The following is a 23,796-nucleotide window of genomic DNA, read 5'->3' on the forward strand; positions in this document are numbered from 1 at the left end:
CCGTCAGGAGTTTGCGCACTAAACGCTGGTGCAAGCATCTTCGGCGACCTTGCCGATACACACTAGATGATGTGACAGGTGTTTTGGTTCTTTGGGGAGACCTGCAAAACATGTGTGGGGTCCTGAGGATCAAATTGGAGAACCTGGGCGAAATGTAATAGAGTGCGATTTTTTAGACATGTGCGATTTTTGGTCAAAAACGGCCGAAATCGCACATTTTCCGAAAATCGCACATTTAATAGGTTGAAAATCGCGGTAAAAAATCGCACTTTTTACCGCGAAATCGCACTTTCAGAAGTGCGATTTTTAGTCACATTTCAATTCGCATCCAGATGTTTTCCCATTATAAAGTATACAACTCGCAAATGTAATAGGGTGCGATTTTTGGTCAATGTTACCAAAAATCGCAAAAAAAATAGACCAGGTTCTGACAGGCGAATTTGACAGAACCATGCACAGATCATTGAGATCTGTGCATGGTTCTGTTAATAAAAATGTGTAAAAGTGTTTTTATAAAAAAAAAACCGGCGTGGGGTCCCCCCTCCTAAGCATAACCAGCCCCGGGCTCATTGAGCCGGACCTGGTTCCAAAAATACGGGGGAACAAAAAGCATAGGGGTCCCCCGTATTTCTGAAACCAGCCCCGGACTCTTGGACCGGTCCTGGTTCCAAAAATACGGGGGAAAAAAAATCTGGGGGTCCCCCGTATTTTGAAACCAGCACCGGGCTCCAACAGCCCGCGGTGTCATGCCACAGCCGGGGGACACTTTTTATACAAGGTCCCCCGGCCAAAACATGAGCACCGTGGCTGGTCAGCCTTGGACGGGGTACCTGGAGGAGTGGGGACCCCCCCAATAAAGGGGTCCCCCCCCCCCAGGCTTCACCCGTCCAGGGCTGAAGCCCGGGGCTGTCACCGGCGTCCATGGCCAGTGGACGCCGGCCTGATAGGGTTAAATCCATCATACATATCATTACATTGCTTTTTACCAGCGAACTACAAGTGCCAGCAGACCTCCCCCGCATGCTGGGACTTGGAGAACCACAAGTCCCAGCATGCAGGGCATTAATGGGCCCGCTGGGACTTGTAGTCCACCTGTAAAAAGAATGTTTATAAAAAACACACACACAGAGAAGTACAAGTTTATTACACACACACACCTCAATTTTACACCAGCGTTACTTACCATTCCTGGATCCAGCGCTGGTCTGGCTGCTTTACAGCCGGCTCCCCCCGCACTGACAGGCAGCGGGGAGAACCGCTTTCTCCGTTGCCTGTCACCGGCTTTCTCCGTAGCTTCTGTAGCTCTGTCCCAGTGCTACAGAGGCTGAGAGCGTGATTGGCTGAGCTACAGTATGCGTCTCCATGGAGACGCATAGCTCAGCCAATCAGGACTGAGCTATGCGTCTCCATGGAGACGCATACTGTAGCTCAGCCAATCACGCTCTCAGCCTCTGTAGCACTGGGACAGAGCTACAGAAGCTACGGAGAAAGCCGGTGACAGGCAACGGAGAAAGCGGTTCTCCCCGCTGCCTGTCAGTGCGGGGGGAGCCGGCTGTAAAGCAGCCAGACCAGCGCTGGATCCAGGAATGGTAAGTAACGCTGGTGTAAAATTGAGGTGTGTGTGTGTAATAAACTTGTACTTCTCTGTGTGTGTGTTTTTTATAAACATTCTTTTTACAGGTGGACTACAAGTCCCAGCGGGCCCATTAATGCCCTGCATGCTGGGACTTGTGGTTCTCCAAGTCCCAGCATGCGGGGGAGGTCTGCTGGCACTTGTAGTTCGCCGGTAAAAAGCAATGTAATGATATGTATGATGGATTTAACCCTATCAGGCCGGCGTCCACTGGCCACGGACGCCGGTGACAGCCCCGGGCTTCAGCCCTGGACGGGTGAAGCCTGGGGGGGGGGGACCCCTTTATTGGGGGGGTCCCCACTCCTCCAGGTACCCCGTCCAAGGCTGACCAGCCACGGTGCTCATGTTTTGGCCGGGGGACCTTGTATAAAAAGTGTCCCCCGGCTGTGGCATGACACCGCGGGCTGTTGGAGCCCGGTGCTGGTTTCAAAATACGGGGGACCCCCAGATTTTTTGTCCCCCGTATTTTTGGAACCAGGACCGGTCCAAGAGTCCGGGGCTGGTTTCAGAAATACGGGGGACCCCTATGCTTTTTGTTCCCCCGTATTTTTGGAACCAGGTCCGGCTCAATGAGCCCGGGGCTGGTTATGCTTAGGAGGGGGGACCCCACGCCGTTTTTTTTTTAACTTTTTTTTTTTTGCACAAAAGCGCATTTATAAAAATGCGCACATTTTCATGACTGAAAATGCGCACATTTTCATGACTAAAAATCGCGGCAAATCGCGGCAAATCGCATTTTTTTGCAGCTAATTCGCATCTCATTACATATGCGAATTCGCGGCAAAAAATGCGATTTTTAAAGGTGCGATTTGGTGCGATTTTTTTTTAGTCTAAAAAATCGCACCCTATTACATTTCGCCCCCTGTGTTCTAGTGTATACCCAGCCTAAGCCTTCTTCCAGCCCAATTGTGAAGTTGTGAGATCTACTCAAATTAGGACATTTTTGGAAATGGGTAAAGAGCGGTTGGAGGTGTGAAAGCTGGATCCATAGATAGAGGAGCATCGGCTGGTGCACAGGTGTAGTCATTACTCTCACATTTTCCAAAACCTCCTAGCTGGTGCACAGTCATTACTAACGGTCACATTTTCAAACCTGCTGCATTCATTCCTAACTGACACATTCTACAGATCCACAGGTGGTCTGAACAACATGAACTGTTGGTAGATCTTAGAAACATAGAAACATAGAATTTGACGGCAGATAAGAACCATTTGGCCCATCTAGTCTGCCCCTTTTTTACCCTTCAGGTAAACTCAACCCTTTTTAATCCTTATTTCTTTGTAAGGATATTCATATGCCTATCCCAAGCATGTTTAAATTGTTCTACTGTCTTAGCCTCTACCACCTCTGATGGGAGGCTATTCCACTTATCCACTACCCTTTCTGTGAAGTAATTCTTTCTAACATTTCCCCTGAACCTACCTCCCTCCAGTTTTAGTGCATGTCCTCGTGTTTTATTACTTGTTTTCCTTTGAAGAAAATTTCCCACCTGTACTATGTTAAAACCCTTGATATATTTGAAGATTTCTATCATGAGGACAGGTTTGGCCACCGCTGGACTACAGCATGCAGACTGGCTGATACTTGTGGATGCACAAAGGACCTTATTGTGATCTATTCGGTGGATCGATGGTGTGTGTCTGCACATGCGCGGATGCATTTCGGGCGCAGGTGCGGGGGGCTGGCAGCTGACATTACCAGATGTCAGTTTTCCCGCCCTGTCCTCGCACGGGGTGCCCGCAGTTTAGAGACACCAAAAAGGTGTCTCTGAACTGCAATCGCTGAAGAAATCATTCGACGGTCTGCGAATTTCTTTCCCGCCTGAGAATGGGTGATTATGTAAATCATCTATTCGCAAGCGTGCAGGGCGGTGCAGATATATTTACAGATTGATTGGGCAGCTTGTTCTCCATTCACACTGCCCGATCAGTCAGGAATGACATCACAAGTGGCCTACCGCATTTGCATGCATCTGCCCAATGAGCTGTGAATCGCCAGGGGTGACCTGCGCGGCGGCTGTGTGGGCAGTCGGCAGTTCGCCCGTACACAAAGTGCGATGAGCAGATATATTGGGGTGTTGCAGAGCCAACGTGATATATCTGAAAGATGCCGTACACACTGGCTGATGGTGGATCGATATATCAGCCGATATATTGCCCAGTGTGTACGCACCGTTGAACTTTCTGTTAGTTTAATAGTGATAGTTCAATAGGGATAGTTGTCAGTAACTGTGAGACTGCATTTAATTGACAGTGAACTTTATATACTGTACTGTACAGTACATACAGTATACAAATCGTTTCATTTATTACAACAATCTTTCTGCCTCATTCCACTTCTCACCTGGGATCATTTAAATTAACTATTCCTCTCTTGTGCGTGCTAGCCTGGTGGTACATCACTGTGGGCCTTATTCTAGTTTCTTATAAAATCCTTTTTAGATGGACAAAACCATGTGCACTGCAGGTGGGGTAGATGCTAATTGTGCAGAGAGAGTTAGATTTGGGTGGGGTTGTACTTCAAAGTGAGATCTATATTGCAGTATAAAAATAAAGCAGTCAGTATTTACCCTGCACAGAAACAAAATAACTCACCCAAATCTAATTCTCTCTGCACATTTTACATCTGCCCCCCTGCAGTGCACATGGTTTTGTCCATCGAAGAAGGATTTTCTCAGAGAGTGAACTAGAATAAGGCCCTGTGTGTGTGGGGGAAAGAACCCTTGCCTGTCTGTTGGGATGTGGTCTGAGTTTGATATTGCTTCCTAACAAATCTAAAAGGGCAGAAGACCCACTGTTATAGTGGGTACACGCGGTGCGGTTTTGCTTGCGATTCGATCCCGATTCGATTGGGGCAAATGGCACATCAAGTGCCAATTCGCAAGCGAGCCTGCCGTTAGCCTTGCTAACAGGCCTGAATGATGTCCCAAGCGGTTAATTGTTTGCTGACATTTTAACCCCTTTTAAACCGCTGGGTGAAGTCCTGCATCGGTATATATTGAAATAAGGGCATATTGTCATTCTATGTGGTAAACATTGTAGTATTTCCAACAGAAATGTTTTTTGGGGTGCAATATTTAACTAGACTTGTATTTATACTAAAATAACAGTCGCTGTGAGCGTCACCGGCATTTTTAGGGGACATTTTTGAGGATCGCTCTCAGCATAGGTGGCACTCAATGGGTTAATGCTGCTTCCACACAAGCGACATCTAGGCTGGAAATCCATTGTACGTTCGTGCTCAGGTGAAACCCGATGATGTTTAATTCTACCAGTTCCCACAGTACGGAAAGCTAATCAAAGGTACAACAAAAGGTAATACGAGGGGACTTATTTATCGGAGTCTCTAATTATTCACTGAGTCGTAAATAACGTGAAAAGAGCAGAGATGGCTGTTGTGCGGTATTGAATGTACCTGTTGCTGAATGAAACCCAAGCTCTGAGGTAAAGGAAATCAGTGAGAGGAGGAAACTGGTAATCTAACGAATGACCTATAAATAGGAGTGTGAGGAAATTCCAGGCCATGTGAATGACCACTCATTTGGATAATAGTCGTCCATTTTACTTCACTCCGCGCTGCTGTCTGCTTTGTAGAGTCCCCGGCCACTAAGTGGTTGTGGCACTTGATTTGTATTTCAGATTTCTCTATAAACTAACAGTTTAATCGGCTAAACTCTACGCAAGTCATCTTTCAGAGGTGGCAATTGAGCTGCACTCACTGGTATTTGCAAACATTAAGGAAGATGTAATCAAAGCTTGAAGAGAGATCAAGATCAATTACCAACCAGTCAGTTCCTAACTAAAATTTTATGGACTATGGGGGGCTAAGTTGTGGAGAGAGATAAAGTACCACCCAGTCTGCTCCTAACTGTTACAGGCTGTGGTGGAAAAATGACAGTAGCTGGTTGGTTTGGTACATTATCTCTCTCCAAGGCTACATAGACCCCTTAAACCAGGCACATCCAAACTATGGCCCTCCAGCTGTTGTGAAACTACAAGCCCCATCATGCCTTGACCAGGGTTGCCTACCCTCCCGAAAATCGGGTCACCCTCCCGGCCCCCCGGAAGGGTAGCCAACCCTCCCAGATTCTGGGGGACCCCCGCTCCCCCACCTCTGATTACCTTATGTCTGCAGATCTCCACAGAGATAGGCAAAACAAGCAACTTTCCTTCATGGGGGTGGGGCTTAATGATGTCAAGTTTAAGCCCCGCCCCCCGAGCTCCTGCTGAAAGTCTCCTCTCTGGGCTTCTCCCGGAGAGGAACTTTTAAAAGTCGGCAACCCTGGCCTTGACACAGTTTTGCTATTAGGGAATGCTAAAACTATGGCAAGGCATGCTGGGATGTGTATTTTTACAACAACTGGAGGCCCACAGTGTGGACATGCCTGTCTTAAACACTTTTTCCACCAAGCTTTAGCCTAATTGACAGGTGTCAATGCAATGTCTCCTGCACTAAACTGACACCTCCCCTTGTTAAAATAACTCATTTGGAAGGCCTCACTGCAGACTCAGCCGGACATTTGAATTGTGTTCAGGAAGAGACTGTACATAATACATGATGTAAGAATAGTTGAAAATGACAGTTAGGGGTTGGTTGATTATCAACTAGGATCTGCTTGGTTGCTACCTTATTTCTCTCCAAGCTTTGATACATCTCCCCCAATTTTTCCAGTGACTGAAGCTCATAGGCTTCTTTGGGTTACGCCACCCCCGCAGCGAAGTCCCGCCGGGAGGGGCTTTAGCGCATTTGAAAATGCAGTTAAAGCTCAGAAATTGGGGGTTTTACAGCTTTTTTTTTTTTTTTTTAGTACATCTTGCCCTTAGTGACTTATTATCCTCTATATTATATGGTGCTGATGCTTCTTATCTGTTAGGGCAGGACACAAGCCGCTTTTTGATGTCTGGACAAAAACATTAGGGTGTAGACACACGGCGCCAGGATTAAGCACACCGTAATGCCCATTACACATTATGCCACACACCGTAATGCCCATTACATATTATGCCACACACCATAATGCCCATTACATATTGTAGGTGGGGTTACATGCTCGTCACCCAGGGGGAGTTACACGCTTGTCACCCAGAGGGAGGTATATGCTCATTTCCCAGGGGTGCACACTGTGCTGCAGCATTCCCGGAATCATCTCTTCCAGGTAGCACTGGGTGCTCTGCGCTCTGCTGACAAATGCTAGAGGTGCTGGAGCACCTCTGGTATCTGTCCCCAACCAGGCAGCAGCCATATTTGGAGGGGCGCAGAGTCTGTCTGTCTGTTTGTGGACAGAGACTCCCTGAAGTGCCGTTCCCCGACCAACCGGCTCCTGTGAGTTTGTAGGAGCTGGGCCAGGGATCCAGTGGCCTCAGTGGCGGCCGGCCCCACGGGAAACGTCTCGTGGTTTCAATGGCCAATCTGCCAGTGCCTTTGGGAAGGTATAACTCTGGGTTTGGGATGAGAGATGGTTGCACCCAAAAGCAAGTGCACTGGCATCTATTGGTGGTTGCCTGTCTGTGACTTAATGCAAATGCAGCTGTAATCCCCTTCCCCTGTGTATATGCATTTGGCTGAATAGGCAAGGTCTAAGACGTCTACTTTGACTGTCGACACACACTGCAATACCCGATGTGCATTTATGCGCCACCTTCTGTCGCACCATCAAAACGTGTACCTGCCTTATGGCAGGAGCAGTTTCTCCATCTAACTATGTCCTCTTATTTCTGTGCCTGGGAACACAGCCGCCTGTATTGCCATTGCCAGTTACACTCCCATAGTCCGCATTGTCCGCAGGCAGGACAATATTTGCGCGCACTTCTAGCCTCCTACCAGTCACAGCCCAGAAACACACAACACTTTCCTCAACTGCCTTAAATCTTACTTGCCTTGAAAAAGCAGGAAGCGAAACGCGCGCCGGCAGCACGGCTGTGCGGGTGCATTCCTGTATGCGTTTTCTCCGTCATGCTATACCATTAGCCTCAGCTCCAAAATATACCCAGCCCTTCTAAGGGCTCTAATGTGATTGTGATATTTTGATTATTTGTTGCCATCTGTAGTGACAGTGCTCTTGCCGTTTCCCAACGGGTTGCACTGTCACGCCACGGGTCCACCCGATCAACTGCTACACCGCACCATCGAGTGGGTGTTCCGGCCACAACCACTACTGTCAGAGGTGATATACCCGGCACTAGTGTTTATAGGGTGTTACTGTCCGGCTTGCAAGATAGTGATCGGTTGGCACATACATGTGGCCGCAAGTTGCCAGTTATTAAGAGAACGCCCCCACTCTTTCTATCAAACTGTCATATATGAATAGGTTTTCATAACCATCTAAATACACTATCCATTTTTTTGAGACCAATATACTTACAACTATTGTATCCACTTTGACAGTTGATTATAGCTTCAGTCTCTAAACTCAGTTGCCAATTAGTTATCCATTCACATTACATTACAAAAGGTGAAGTTTTACACTATCTGTATTATATGAGATTGTCATAAGCAACACACAATCATCTGTGACGCTGAGTCTCTGCTAGAATAAGAGAGATCTCACAGTGCATACGGAGAATCCCTGCACGTGCTGTTTTCAAACACGCACTACTCTCACTTGTTTGTGTCATCATATGTATGTTTTTAATATTTCGCAGTTTTAGAGATACCCAATAAAAGTTATTTCTTAATGTCGCAATTAATTGTTCTAGAGGTGCACCATACTCCGACACAATGTTCTTTCCTTGTGTTTATTTTCTCAACTGATACCTGCTGCCCCGGTCACACCTTCGGATGTAAGCTCTGTGTAACGCATGCGTAGGCTCTCTGTAATGCATGCGCCGTTTGAATTTTTTCAAAATTGTTGTGTAGCGCAAATTAACCGGATGAGTTGACTGATCTTTAGATCGAGTGACCAGTTCCCTGATAAGATCAAGAGAAGCCTGTCCTTCTAATCTAACACGAGAAATGCAATAACGGCAAGTTTGAGAGGAAGGAGTAGGGTCCCTTTTTAAAAATTCTGGCGTTTAGGGGTGTTGAGGAGAAAAAAAATCACTATTGAGACTTGTTTTTGTGTATTTTCTCGAGTTGACCATTTACAGAGGAAAAAAATGCAATTATCCTGGACGTGATCCCACAAACAAACCTGATCTGACTAAACCTTGGTCTGATGCTGTGTGACATAAACGTGTTTGACAATAATATTGCTTGGCAAAACTGTTTGATAATTTTCATTATTGTTAATTAACCTTGAAGAAGCACAGACGTCTGCCAACATGAGCGTAGGGTTTGCAGCCGGAAGCCCAAAATTACTTTAATTGATCTTTAAGATAGTTTCCCTGATCACCAATTAGACCAAATTAGCGATCAGATTTCAAGATGGGAATAAATACCCTCGACTGATTAGGAATAAAAACAAGATTACATAGTGTAACATAAATATAATTTCCTTTTATCACTATTTGTATCATGGCGAGGAAGAAGGTTACAGACCTTTCGAACAGGCAAGGTTGCCCGGGTACAATACTTTCCAATTAATGTAATGACGGGGGAAGTATTTATGAGCGTAATGGAGATTGCACTGCAATTACCTGCAAGTCGTGAGCGTTTTTTCCAAAACTGGACCCATTTCTACTCATTTTTTTTTTCTTTTCCTTCCCAATTTTTAAATATGTAAGTAATAGATTTTTGACATTTTTTGTGGAACACCTAATCTACAAGCACACTGTTTGTAACGGGTTTGTTCTCCAAAGCATTCATCCTGTACAAAATGTTCCCTTCCTACTTCATATTCTAAATATGCAGAAGCGATTACCTAGAAGTTTTTAATCAAATTCACTTAATTGATTTTCCTAGAAGGAAACACTTGTCCTTTATACGCAATACATTAATTTTCGGAAGTTTGATTTGCTAATAAATGTATCATATGTATAAATGTTATCGTATTTTTTTGGGGGGGGAAATATGAAGCAGATGTACTAAGCTTTGGGAAGTAACAACGTGGGGAGAGATCAAGTACATACCAAATCCTAACTGCCATGTCTTCACGTTATCACTGTGTATATAAAATATATAAATACTGTATGTAGTGTTGATTCTAACACCCTTTAAAAACAGTGCAGTCCCTCTTTCCTACCTGGTGGGGTCACTGTCTGCTCTGGTGTCTTTCACATTGTGGCCTGTATCTCAATACGGACCAGACTGTACTTGCTGCACCAAAGCAGACAGCGACACCTCAGGCAGGAAAGAGGAACTGCATGGGTTTGAAAGTTGAAAGGTGCAGGGTGCTCAAATGACCACTACATATATGTGTATGTATATAAAGAGCTGATTTAATTTGGCTCTTTATTTCTCTCTATGATCTGAAAAATATCCCTATGAGAAATGTTCATAGTTTGGAGTAAAAAAAAACAACTATTTTAACCCTTTATGGCCTTGTGTCCGTTTAAATGGACATTATCAAAAATAAAAAATGTATTGCGTACACGGTATTGTGATGACGGTTGCCATTCAAATCCCTATGTCCATTTAAATGTATGAAATGTTCCAAAATATGGAATTAGAACAAATTGCAGTATTTTGGTGCACGAGCTACAATACTTTATGTACTTAAAAACGAACACCAGAATTACCCAAAAAGGGTTAAGGATAAATGCAATCCTTAAAACAAAATATAGGCGTATTAAAAGTCCTAAATTTGGGGGACTATCCTGTGGGATACGGTCACTAGGTCTACAAGCATTGCTGACTGAAGGTCAAAATGGGTTAGGTTGACAAGGTCATTAGGTCGACAGTCAAAAAGGTCGACATGGGGTTTTTCACATGTGCCGACAGGCGGTATCTCATGCCCTACCATCCACTAGGGCGTGATGGGAGAATAAAATTGTGTCACCGAAGCATGGCGAGTGGACGTGTTCATGTCGACTTTGTCGAAATTCAGAAGAAAAAAACATGAAAAACCCCCATGTCGACCTAATGCTTGTATGACCCTGTCGACCTTCATGCATGTTGACTTAATGGCGTCGACCTACTGATTGCAGACCTAGTTGCTGTCTATCGTTGATCCCGTTTCTGTCCTGTGATCGGGAAGTTCATTTCACTTTAAGACGTGGGAGTTTGTGTCTCTGCGATTCACCTTCCCCACCGTTGAGACCTCCGATGTAGGCTGGTTGGGGATCAGAGGGTGCGTTGTTCTCATAGATGACCTAGTATAACAGAACGTACAGAAGAAAGGACTAACTGATAAGCTTCTCTTATTTAGTGAGGTCTTACAAGTCTTTGGGGGCTGGGTTACACCTAGCCTAGATCTAGAATGTTACACAGTGTGCAACATTGGGTCAGACACTGAGAACTTTCCCTTCCCATATACAGATCAAAAATAGGTTTGACAGCGCAGCTGGTGAATATTTGCACTTACAAACTGGAACGTCACCAGACAGAACACACTTGGATATTTCACCGGTGTATTTTACAATACAAGTACGGTTGAGTCTCCCTTATTCGTGTATTCTAAAAACCTAAATATTCTGAAAACCACGGGTTCCCCTCCGCCCCTTTTTTCATACTTACCTCGCCCCCCGATGTCCATGGCATCCTTCTATCCTCTTCAGCGGCATCTCCGGTCCCAGCGGTGCATTGCCTTGTGGGCGCGCCCGCACACTCGCGCAATACACCCCTGGGAACGGAGATGCCGCTGAAGAGGATCTGAAGGCCGCAAGGGGACACCGTGAACGTCATGGGACCAAAATCCGCAAAAAATCCCTTATCCAAAATGCTTGTGGTCCCGAGTATTTCAGAAAAGGGATACTCAACCTGTAATATGTGATGCTGTTTGGGACCGTTAGACCCCTTTAATCCTAAGCATTTCTTTAATGGGTGCAATGTGTATGGTACACACAGGCCCCTAAGTCCCGTGTTGGGCGCTGTATCCGTGGCAGAAATCTCAGGAGCCACAATGGGCGCCACACAGGCGCAGTGGTGAAATGAGTCTCCTGAACATGGCGGGCGCCATATTTCCGGAGACTACTGCACTATGGAGAGGAGGGGGCTTACACAGAGTCTCTTGATGGTAGCAAATGGTGTCACTCCTAGTAAAGGCTTTGCAACCTCATCAACTACATCATTAAAATGACTGACCTTCTAAGCAAAAGATATAGAAACTATTAGAACATCAGTGTTATTAAGGAAAGTGGAAGAATGACTGTTTGGCCTTGATGGGCTTTATAGCGGTAAGGTAATGGATTATGGTCTGATCCGGTGACCAAGGACAGTGTAGGCTGGTGTTCATGCACAGGGCTGAATAGATGTTTAGCCAGATAAATCCAGGGTCAAAGGCTTCAGTAATCTGGGAGAAGCCGGATGAGTTTTTGGAGATTAGATAATAACCCAGGGCCATTACAGCAGATTAATCCGAGGCAGGGCAATCTCCAACAGGTCAGACCAGCCTCAGTAATCTGCGGCCCTGCTGCTATTGCAAGTTTACATGTCCCAGCCAAAAACTGGCACTATGTGCTGGGACATGTAGTTCCATAGCAGCGAGAGAGACACGTGATACACTGCAGTCCATAGCTCTGTGACGGGAGTGATGTACTGTAGTTATTTCATCACCGTCGACATGCCAACAATAATACGCCATCGGGAGTCTGCAAACATGGTTGTACTGTTATTTAAAGCATTTAACCGTGTTTGCAGCATTATGCTATTAAAGATGGCGCTTTATGGTCATATTTAAAGCGGTCATGCCGACATATTAAATAGTTTTAAATAACATTTTTGCATACTGCTGTCGACATATTGACTGTCGACAGCATTATTGTCTACCAAATGTATATGTCCCTTCTGACGGGCTATAAACTGCCTTTCCCAGGCTGAAACATGCACTTCGGGAGTGACATTACAACGGCGAATTTTAAGTAAAGTGCTGTTTTGATCAAACATCCAAATATTGACAGGCAGTTGGTACAGCCAATCAGGGGTAAGCAGCAGAGAGACCTATTCCAGACTAGTCAGATGCGACAGCCAATCAAGAGCAGGTATCAGTAGCTGTTAAGTAGTCCTCAGTGGACAGTCTAAAAGGTATTTTGCTGGGTTGGCAGAAGCACTGGTACCGCTGTGTTCGGCACATGCGCCTGAAAAGGAGACGTGGTTTTTCTGGTAGAGACGTTGCATCACCGAAGCACCCATTTGCAGCACTTTAGGGGTTGGCCTCACCGGAAGGCCCCCTCCCTGGTTACATTACACTAGGCTAACCCTGCATACTGGTGGATGCACCGCCGACTCTGTTTCATTGACAGGAGCTGGGTGCTGCAGGATAATGTCACAGTGCGGCACCAGGCTCCTGTCCCAGTGGAGAAGCCGGCATTTTAGGGCCACCCCCTCTGGAAGTACAGCCCCCACCCCCTTGTGACACCTCTGGATAGTAGTACCAAACCTTTATCAGACAGAGCATTTACCTATAGCCCCCATACAATTTTTTTGTCAATTTATAGACTCTGCTAGATACATAATAGGTACAAGCTGTATGTTCTTTGGATTGTGGGAGGAAACCAGGGCACTCAGGGGATAAACAGGCAAACACAGGGAGAACATACAAAATCTACACAGACAGTTAACTGAGCAGGTTTTGAACTGCTGATCTCAGGGCGGTGGGGCAGTTATGCTAAGCACTGCACCAACCATGCTGCTTAGTTTTATCTCCTGCGTAATGAACTATATAGATAGATGTTATACCTGTACATATTATTATAACCTAAAATGTTGAGTTTGGCTTCTTGTCATGGTGGCTAATTATATATTACTGAACTTTCCATATGTCCACTATAAATGCAGGGCATGCAAATGGATGGTCGCCGACCATACGAATGGTTGCTCTGAGTAACTTTACATATGCGTGCACGTTCAGGGGGAAGTGGGAGGGCAGCTGATGTCCCCGCCCCCACCTGTCTGTCATGCCAGAATTAGCAGGAGAACGCCCATGACACGCTGAACATTCCCGTATGCTAATGGGGCTGGCCGGCACCTCCCCTCCACTCTCAACCTCCCGTCCACTGTGTTTTGTGCGTGCACCCGGCGGACAGAATGTTCGCTGCGTGGGGTGCACGCACCCCGTGTATGCACATACGCAGAAATGCGCACTAACACATTGGTCCCTGTGCGAACACAGCCCTGCTGCGGAGCAACCTGAATAAGGTCCCTGGTACTTGTAAAACCAGCACCTTGTGACACTGAGGTTGAGGTGCACAGCACCCACCAGTTTTCTGTCATTCCATACAGATAAAGGGCCAGATTCTCTAAGCTTCAAAAGTGATAAAATGGAGAGTGATAAACAGCCAGCCTATCAGCTCCAGCCTGACATTTTTCAAACCCAGCCTGTGACATGGCAGGTAGGAGCTGATTGGCTGGCTGTTTATCACTCTCCATTTTATCACTTTTGAAGCTTAGAGAATCTGGCCCTATAGCTGTGGAACATTTAGAAAGACATTTGATCACAGATAACAAAAAGTAAAGGTTATCTTGGGTTATATTTCAAACTTTCCGGCTCTGCAGGTAACATGCCTGAGCTTGAGGTCGTGTTATTCCTATCAGGTGAGCTTGCCATTTTGAAATGTGACACATTTATATAAAAACAAGAGATTATATGATATACATAGCTCAGAATTCAGAACTTTACACTAGTATTTCTGTTTCATCATTTGGTGGGTTGCAAGTGTCCCGCTGCCCCCCCACCCAGTCACTGCCTAATGTTCACCACCATGCACATGCTCAACTGTTAACGCATACCTCCCAACATTGATCCATAGGGAGGAGGGACGCTTCGCGCGCCGGAGTCGCGTGCCCGAAATGTTTGGGGCGTGGTCTAGGGATATGGGGTGTAGCCTATTCCTAAAGTCCACACCCCCAAGGCCATGCAACAGTGTCTATTCTGCAGCCTGTGGGTCTGGGGAGATAGAGAGGGGGGACTCCCAACTGCCCCTCCCCACCACGGAACACTGCTGGCCCTGTGTGGGACGCAGGAACGTCCCAAAAAAACGGAAAGTTCCTGCGAAAAGCAGGACAGTTGGGAGGTATGGTTAACGCATGGCTGTATGCTGGGCGGGGTATATTTTTGGACTGGCGCTCATCGTGCACATAAGATGCAGTCTCCAGTGTGGCAGGAGTGGAAATCCCAGGGGCAATGGAGGCGCCAGACTCCGGGCTCCATGCTCTGAAGGGGCACCTGCATGTATAGAAGCACCTGTGTGGTATGACCACTGCTATTCCATTGGAGTTCTGCGGCACACCCGCATAGTTAAATTTCTCTATCTCAGGAGCCCTGTTAACACCTGCAATAGGGGACAGAATGGCTCCTGTCTGGTACCACTTGACCTGGGCTGTGAGATGGGATCCACCAGTGAACGCTTCTGAATGTTCATGCCCACTGGCCATTCTCACGAAGAAGAGCTGCAGCCCTTTATTTTTTGTGGGGGGGATGACCATCTGGCGGTGAACCATGGATGGTACCATTGGTGGATGACCTCAATGGCATGAATCGGAGGAACCGTTAATTATTTCACTCACCCATGGTCATCCCCGCTCTGTTTTGCTCTGGGTAATGGACCAATCAAAGGCGGGGGGGGGGGGGGCACATTAGGGGGCGTTGTTAGGATCCATGTCCCAATGACCAGGAGAAAATAAAAAAACCTTTTAAGTTGTTATTGACAGAAGAGCGCCATCTATCCTTGACCGTTAATCGTTGATGGCTGATAGCTGTTGCAAATTTGGGACATGTAACTGATTTTTTGGGACAGAAGCCTTGGGGAGAGATAAAGTAGAGAGAGAAAGTACCAGCCAATCAGCTCTTAACTGTTATTTTTCAAAGACATCCTAGTTAGAAGCCTGTCAAAATGACAGCTTCTGCAATGTGCTTTCACTTTGAGCTGTGTCCGTTTTTAATTTCACTTTGAGCTGTGACAGTTTTTAGCCCACAAACTTCACCCCACCTCCAGTCCATATCTATTCCTACCTACAAAATCTGTCTTCACAGCGCCCTCTCTCCATAGCAAGAAAGTTTGAAACCGATTAGTGTCCCTGTAAAAATTGCTTTCACCTTCTATTATGACCTCTTTTAGCACACAAAGGAGTTATTTGGTCCATCTAGTTGCCATTGGTGGTACTTCACCTCATAGAGCTGAGGGATAGATAGATAGATAGATAGATAGATAGATAGATAGATAGATAGATAGATAGATAGATAGATAGATAGGCTGGTACTTTATCTTTCTCCAATTTGTCACTTTCGAAGACTTATTACAACTTTCGATAAATCTCTGTATAAAAACATAGTTACATAGTTTAATTGTAAATTCCTTATTGTCACTGCGATTTACGTAACGGATGCTCTTGTTAAATATAATAATAAAATAGTAATAAAAAAATCACGTTTTCTATCATTTTACGAACTGCATTTGAAAAAATGACAGCTAGAACATTGGTCGCTATGGGTTACCGCAATCATTTATTTGTTTTCCCCCCGGGTTGCTTGCACATCACTTTTTATCATGATCTGTCTGGTTGTGCTAATTTGTTATATTTGATGGGTGTTTTTGCCCATTTGATTTTCTCATTAGGTTCTCGGTTCAAGCGATGAAATAAAGAGGAGACACAATACGAGATCGGTTATGTTTGAATAATCCTTGCCAGGTTCTGAGTGTTGTGCTTAGTGAACGAGCGTCTTGTACTCCCCTGTGGCTTACGGATCGGTTTTGTTTCATAGAGGGAAACATTTTAATTGCTGACACAAATGACAAACTTCATTGGGATCAATTGCAAACCCCCCCCACCCCCCACCTTTCTCCTCGTTGGCAAATTGATTCTTGATTCATTCCTGCACAAAGTGTTTGTGAGTTCCCTACACGCGGAGGCATGAAATCATTATCTGCCATTACACACTGTTTGCTTGTGGCCAACATGTGGGAAAAGGCTCATTCTCAATAAAGAACCAATTAAATCTGTGCTGCTTTACTGAGCAGCTGTGCAAAGTAAACAAATAGGTAGTGCGCAGATTTAATGGCACATCCCCGGTCCTGTGGGGGGGGCTCCCTCACATTGATTTTCATAATTGAGGAGAGAAAAAAAAAACCACAATGTATTATTGTTTATATATAACACACATTTGGGGTCCTATTTATTATAGTGTTAATTCCAGCACCCACTTTGACAACCCATGCAGTTCCTCTTCCCTGCCTGGGGTGTCGCTGTCTGCTCTAGTGCTTCTAGCACTGTGTGGTCTTTATATCAGCACTTATATGCAAATCAGACCTGTGCTAGAAACGCCAGAGCAGACAGTGACACCTCAGGCAGGGAAGAGGAACTGCATGGGTTTTCAAAGATAGCGGGTGCTAGAATGAACACTATATTAATTTCACACGCCTATCATTTAAATCAATTTCATTTTATTTTTAATGGTCGATTATCGGAGACAATATAAGATACGTTAATCTCTTCACCTGTTTGTATCCAAAAATCACGGCTCTGGAAAACCGGAAGTGACCCAGAAGTGTACTGGGGTGGCTCCACCCCCGGATATGACATGGCAGGAAGTGGACAGGGTGGCATCCTGGAAGCAGGACTAACCAATGGACGTCATAGTGAACGTCTTACCTTTCAAAAGCCATTGTGCTTCACAGCGGGAACAATGTTTTATGTTTATCACTGATGTGATAGCAATGTTAGTAATTGTGAGTGACCGGTGTAGGACTGGGCAGATGGGGAAGACTTTGGTGTAGTTGGCCAGCTTCACAAACTTTGCAACAATTGTAACCAGCGTTCTGGGCTAACAAAGTATAGAAAGAGAAACCATTGGAGTGTTTTTAACACTCATTTAATTGAATTAAACACAGATTTAATTGAATTTGTCAAATCAGGTGTGAAAATTGCCAAACATTTTTATTCATCGTAATGACCTGTCATGTTCCCTTTATATAGGGTCTTTTTCTCCTCAGCATTTTTTTTATTTGAATTTATATAACAAATGTGAGTGACGTTGGTATTTTTAGTGGATATTTTGCATATTTCTCACAGAGATGTTGGCACTCAAAAGATTAACTTAATATAGGATGAATGCGGAGCTTCTGTGACTTTTATATTGTAAATACACATACTAGTCGTTATAGACTTGGGTCAACCTCAACCAGCCCCATCTCGAGCATTCTTCGGCCAACCCTCCCCAGCCCGCTCTCTACCTCATTTCCGCCCCTTTTCCCACCCTAGTTGCAGCCTCAACTGCTCTCTTTATGCAATTGCCGCTATTGTTCCTACTGAGACACCCACATCTAATATTCCCGCACTGGCATGCCTTTGGACATGGAAGAAGCCCTATGGATTAACAGGATGTCAGCTGGAACATGGCCGCCGCAGCCAGTGCAATTGGGTTTTTGGACACGCCCACATCTGATTAGCCACCACCCTGTTACCTTCCAGGAACATCCTCCAAAATGGCTTCAGATTCCTTCTTTGTCCTCTGACTGTAACAATCGGGGTGCATGAAATGTAAAACATTGGCCACTTGCTACGCGAGGTATGGCGAGGGCAGTGGTTCACTTATATGGTGTCTCAAAATTTTTTTAAAAAACTCATGTTGACCTTTAACCATCTTGACCTTTTACTTGTGTTGACCTTTTGACCATGTCCACCTAATGCATGTCCACCTTTTTCACGTGTCGACCTGATACCGCGCGTACACAAACACTGTGTATCAATAGGCGAAAACCCCCCATTCGTTTATTAGGGGGAGGCAGTGTGTCCAGGAACAAAGTCTCTGATATCCATGATATCTCCAAACTTGTCACTGCCGATAAATCTAAAGGAATCCTAAATCTCACATTCTGCAGCTGTTACGCTAAGGAATGAGATCATTATGTTTACTAAATAGAGCCGCTAGTCTGCCGCCAGTTATATGATTTTACCCCGATAATAGCCGTAGGTTACAGTAATATATACACATAGCCTGTAGGATAAACAGTTGTGTTTCATAAAACAGATAATTTCCAAAAAAATGTAATCGCTGCAGTGATTCATTTGTATTTGTCATATATTCTATACATGTCATTGTTATAAGATGTGTGTTATGGTTATGTATAATAGACCATTGTTTTCCTCGCTTTTGTTTGTTAATTAATTGATTTATTAACCCGTTGAGTGCCAAGATCTCTGTAAGAGATGTGCAAAATATTCACTAACAATGCCAGCGTCGCTCACATTTGTTATATATTTTCAGATAAATAAAGTTGTGTAAAAAAAAAAAAAAAAGATTATATTTCTATATAAGGTCAACATTACAGGTCATTATGACGAATGCAAATGTTCGCTTGGCAATTTTCACACTTATTTTGAAAAATTCACTCAGAGGGTTAAAAGGGTCAACATACTGGTTGTTTATATACCGAGTTTTGTTATAATATAACGCTATTATCATGATTTTCTTAGTATGTGCTACATATACATTACTTTCACGCCCTTATTGGTCACCCAGGATTTCTGCTCTACCTTGGCAGGGTGCTGGACCGATGATTCCTGTGAATCCTTACAAACATTGTGGGGGAAATTTACTAAGATGGGAATTAGACTTCATATGTGATTTTGCTATGGGCAACCAATCAGAATCTACTTATTTATTTAGCACCCTGTAGAAGACAGTAGACAGGATCTGATTGCTTGCCCATAGCAATATCACATGTGAAGTCTAATTCCGATCTTAGTAAATTTCCCCCTGTGTGCGCCCAGATTTGTTGGCCCGCCCCTTGTACTTGTCAGGCTGAGCTCAGCTGCCAATCAGACTAGCCCCGCCCCCAGCTACAAATACTACATTGTGCTGGGATGATTGAACATCTGTTCTGCTCATATTTAAGACGTAGAACCATCGATGGTGCACCATAGAATAGGAAATGACCATTAATGGTTCTAGGCACCATCACCGTCAATTAGGTACCCTGCCAATGGTCATCCTTACACCTGGGTGCTTATTGTCTCTTTTGTTTGATCCTTGTATAGACTGTACTAGATAAATACAATGACTAGAAGCGTGACTGGTTGCTACAGGCAACGCACCAGCTTAGAAAGTTTGCTAGATCTGCTGCGTATATATGTATTTTCCAGTTTTAACAGTCACAGTAAAGCTGCAAAAAAATGGTAAAATTGTCAAGAGTTAAGGTCGCCATACACACGCAGATTTATCTGCAGATCTGTCTGGTTGGAACAAAAACATGGTTATGGATGAGAGCAAATGACAGTTGACCATTTGCTTGGAAATGCTGGAAAACTGACAAACTGTCACTCATCCATAACCATGTTTTTGTTCCAACCAGCCAGATCTGAAGATAAATCTTACTAGTGTATGGGCACCTTTACAAATATAAGTGTCCTTTTAACAGTTTCAGCAATGTCGGGGAGGGGGGGGGGGGGGGGGGTGGTAATTACCGCATCTGCCTTGCATGAAAATGCACTGATGATCGGTACTTCCAGAGACGTTGCACAGTAGGAGTGTGAGGAAATGTTTTACAAGACAAATAACCAGGAACACTCCCATTAATAGCGTCTCAATGTATGCCAAACCTCTGCACTATTTGTGTTTCTTTTCCTTCAGGCCTTCGGATTTATGACTCGTGTGGCCCTACAAGCAGAGAGAATGAATCACCACCCAGAATGGTTTAATGTGTACAACAAGGTAATTCATTAGTCATATTCCATCACCTGAGCTTAACTCACTGTTGCATTTTTTCAGGGTATCGTTTTACTGGGTTTTGTTGCTCAGATGGGAATAACGCTTCCTGCTAAGACTTACACGCCTCACACCCGGCAAGCTTATGACATAGGAATAGTTGTCAAGTGTCATAATGGATTTGTCCCCTTCGCACTATCACTATATTCAATCGCATGTTACAACATCGCAACCCACCACTTAACAGTGACACAGTGTTCACCTAGGCCTGCATCGCAGCAGCCCGCGGCAGGACCAGCCCTCTTGAATTTCACGAGCAGTACTGCTGGCTCTGTAATGGAAATGGAGGCAGAGGTTTCCGGCCAAAATAGGCCAAGCGGGGGCTGCAGGGAAGGGGAAAGAATGCCAGGCAATCACTTTGCCTACTGAATTCATTGTGATGTCATTTCATGTTCCTTGATTGCAGTGATCATCTTGAAAGCACAGTCCCAACATTTCTATACCTTTTTATTTTGATATTAATTTGAATGCGATTCGATCATTTTATCAATAGGATTTAAAGTGCCTTAAAAAAAATTCCTGATTTTGTCAATCGCCGATAATTGTGAAATCACTGCTAATTACATTTCCCCCTAAATATGATTAAAAAGTCAAATCTGAATTTCTCTCAAATTGAACAGATTGCGCCCAGTTATTTCATTAGCATGTTTCATTTATTGGTAATAATTTAAGGAGGCCACCAGAAGGCTTGTATTCAAACAATTTTTATATTGAGGCAGTTACCAACATTTCCCAGGGGCCTTTCCTCAGGGTGTAATATGTTGCAAGAGAGTGTTTTTGTTTGTTTTTTGGTTATCATTTACCTATGTAACACTGTAAGGGCTATTTCACACGCTCCGGCTCCTGCCGGGCGGTGAAATCCCGCACAGCCAGGAAGCCGTGCCGTATACAGTAGTTTACAATGGAGGGGATGGCCACAGCCCGGCAGCAGTCCCTTCCAGTGGTGGGATCCGGCTGCAGCCGGGCCGTGGCCGTCCCGTGTGAATGGACACAGTTGTGTCCATTATTAACTACAGTGTGCGGCATGGCTTTTTGCCGTGTGGGATTTTGCCGTCCGGCAGGAGCCAGAGCGTGTGAAATAGCCCTAAAGCAGGCCTGGCCAACCTGTGGCTCTCCAGATGTTGACAAACTACAAATCAAATCCCATCATGCCTTGCCACAGTTTTGCTATAAGGTAGTGTTAAAACTGTGGCATGGCATGCTGGGATTTGTAGTTTCATAACAACTGGAGAGCCACAGGTTGGCCTGTCCTGCTCTAAAGCATTACCCTGTTTGAGCTGACAGGCGGGATTTCATACCCACTACGGCATGGTGAGCGAAGCATGGCGAGCGCAGTGGTACACTTTGACAGTGCCCATGTCGACATTCGTGCCAAAAAACCTGTGAAAAGCTCATGCCGACCTTCTCATTGTCTATCTATTGTTTGTGTCGACCTTAGCCACGTCGACCAATTTCATGTGTCAACATTCAGTGGTCCTCCCAATGCGTGTTGACCTAAATTGGTTTGATCCGATGACCCGTACCCGCTGTGTGCAATCCTCAAGCGCAGTCTGCCAGCATTTTTTAATAAAGTTGAATTAGTGTAATTGGCCTGTGCAGTAAGGTTCTATACTAGGAATTATTCTGAGGTAATTCCTGCTTATGCTTTGTCCGTACAGGTTCAGATAACGCTGACGACACACGATGGCGGAAAGTTAACCAGAAAAGACGTGAAACTTGCTCAGTTTATCGAAAAAGCTGCGACATTCTAATAAATAAATGGAGTGTAATTCCGTGTGTGCATTAATGTGTTTCTGTATCCGATATTGTCATGTCGTACCACATGAGCAGAATACAACGGCAGGGCCGGACTGGGCCACAGGGGAAACCCCCCGGATGGGCCCATTGCCTGAGGACCCAACCCTGGGCCTTATTCTGATTAAATCGGACGGATGCGTATTTCAGACGGGCAACGAGTGTTCTTAACCCCGCCTAACGCGGGGAGTACGCATATGGTAATGAGCCCAAACACCCCTTCACGCCCCTCTCCACCCCCTGTTCGGATGGTTCTGTACGATCCTTTTCTGCACGGAATTCACGCCATGTTCGGACGTGCGCACACACAAAACATCGGCCGGTCAGAATAAGGGCCCCTATCCTCCGCCAGATACCAAACAGTGCATTCAAATGACATGGTTACTCTGTAAGAGGGCCAGCCTAAACCTGTGGTATCTGGGGACCACTACCATAGCATTCCTCTGGTGACCCCTTCATGCACCAGGCCGGCGGAGTACAACAGTGTATTATTTGGAATAATATTTGTAACAATACAGCATAGTCATTTATGGTGGTTAAATAATTTGTATTCTGCAGTTATCCTAAATGTTATTATGCCACCAAAGTTTGATAATGGTTAAATCGGTGTCCATTCCTTATGTAATGCGGCCCAAAATGTAAATAGAGAAGCCACACCAGCAGCCCCACCAAACATTGCCGTGTATGGGTGATTGGTTTGACATGCATTGGATCAACCACTGAAAGTTGACAGGGTTGGAAGGTTGACACTGGGAAGATCGACAGTCAAAAAGAATTGTCCCTGATGTCGACCTAGTCGACATGGACACCGTCAAAATGTACCGCTGCACTCACCGTATTTTATTCTCCCACCACACAGTAGTGGATGGTAGGGCGTGAAATACCGCCTGTCGGCACATGTCGGCTCAAGAAAAATGTGAAAAACTCATGTCGATCTTTTGACTGTTGATTTTTCCAATTGTCGACCTATTTCAGGTGTGTTCATTGGTTGACCCACTGCATGTCAACCTTAATAGGGTTGTCCTAGTGTCCGTATCTAACACTGCCCAACATCTCCCACCGAGACTCCCTGCCCAACATCTCCCGCCGAGACTCCCTGCCCATTGGTGTGGTCCCCGTAGTTTTAGATGTATTGGTGTGTGTGTGATTGTACGATGGGTTAGCTGTGTCAGATACTAGTAGCTATATAATGGAACGAGTGTGTAATAAACAGATGGCCAGTGACTGAAACGCCATAATTGATATATACTGTAGACAGATATTACAATTGTGTAAATCTTCCCATAATTCCCTTGTGATAAGATAATACATTTGCTCTCTATCTCCATGTGATAAATCAAAGATGAAGGCGAATTGCTCCTTCATGGCTCATATTTTATCTTGTTACATTGCAGAAATTCAGGAAGAAACGAAGCGTCCTGTAGATCATCTATATAACTGTCATTTTCTAGCGTTCACCTTCTTGGCTCCGGTATATACTTTATAGCGCAGAATGGATAAAAAGTCATCGCTGCTCAAAGTTAAATGTTCACATACTTGTAAATTGGGAGACATCTGCTTTAAATCGACTTAAATATGATTGAAATTCAGATGTTATAAAGTTGTAGGTACCATAGGTGCAGGGAGTGCAAC

At 44.9% G+C, this 23,796-nt stretch overlaps 1 protein-coding gene across 2 annotated transcripts in view; it reads left to right on the forward strand.

The window, feature by feature from the left end:
* PCBD2 (pterin-4 alpha-carbinolamine dehydratase 2) overlaps nt 1–22,142 on the forward strand; it is an 87,451-nt gene extending 65,309 nt beyond the window's left edge. For both annotated transcript variants that reach the window (XM_083181430.1, XM_083181431.1), the window contains exons 3-4: nt 20,236–20,316; nt 22,029–22,142. In XM_083181430.1, coding sequence (XP_083037556.1) covers nt 20,236–20,316; nt 22,029–22,121 — 174 coding nt within the window. In that variant the 3' untranslated portion in view covers nt 22,122–22,142. The remainder of the gene's footprint in view (nt 1–20,235; nt 20,317–22,028) is intronic.
* The last annotated feature ends 1,654 nt before the right edge of the window (nt 22,143–23,796 follow it).

This window comes from Crinia signifera, chromosome 4 (genome assembly GCF_055691185.1).
Source record: "Crinia signifera chromosome 4, ASM5569118v1, whole genome shotgun sequence".
Classification (NCBI taxonomy): domain Eukaryota; kingdom Metazoa; phylum Chordata; class Amphibia; order Anura; family Myobatrachidae; genus Crinia; species Crinia signifera.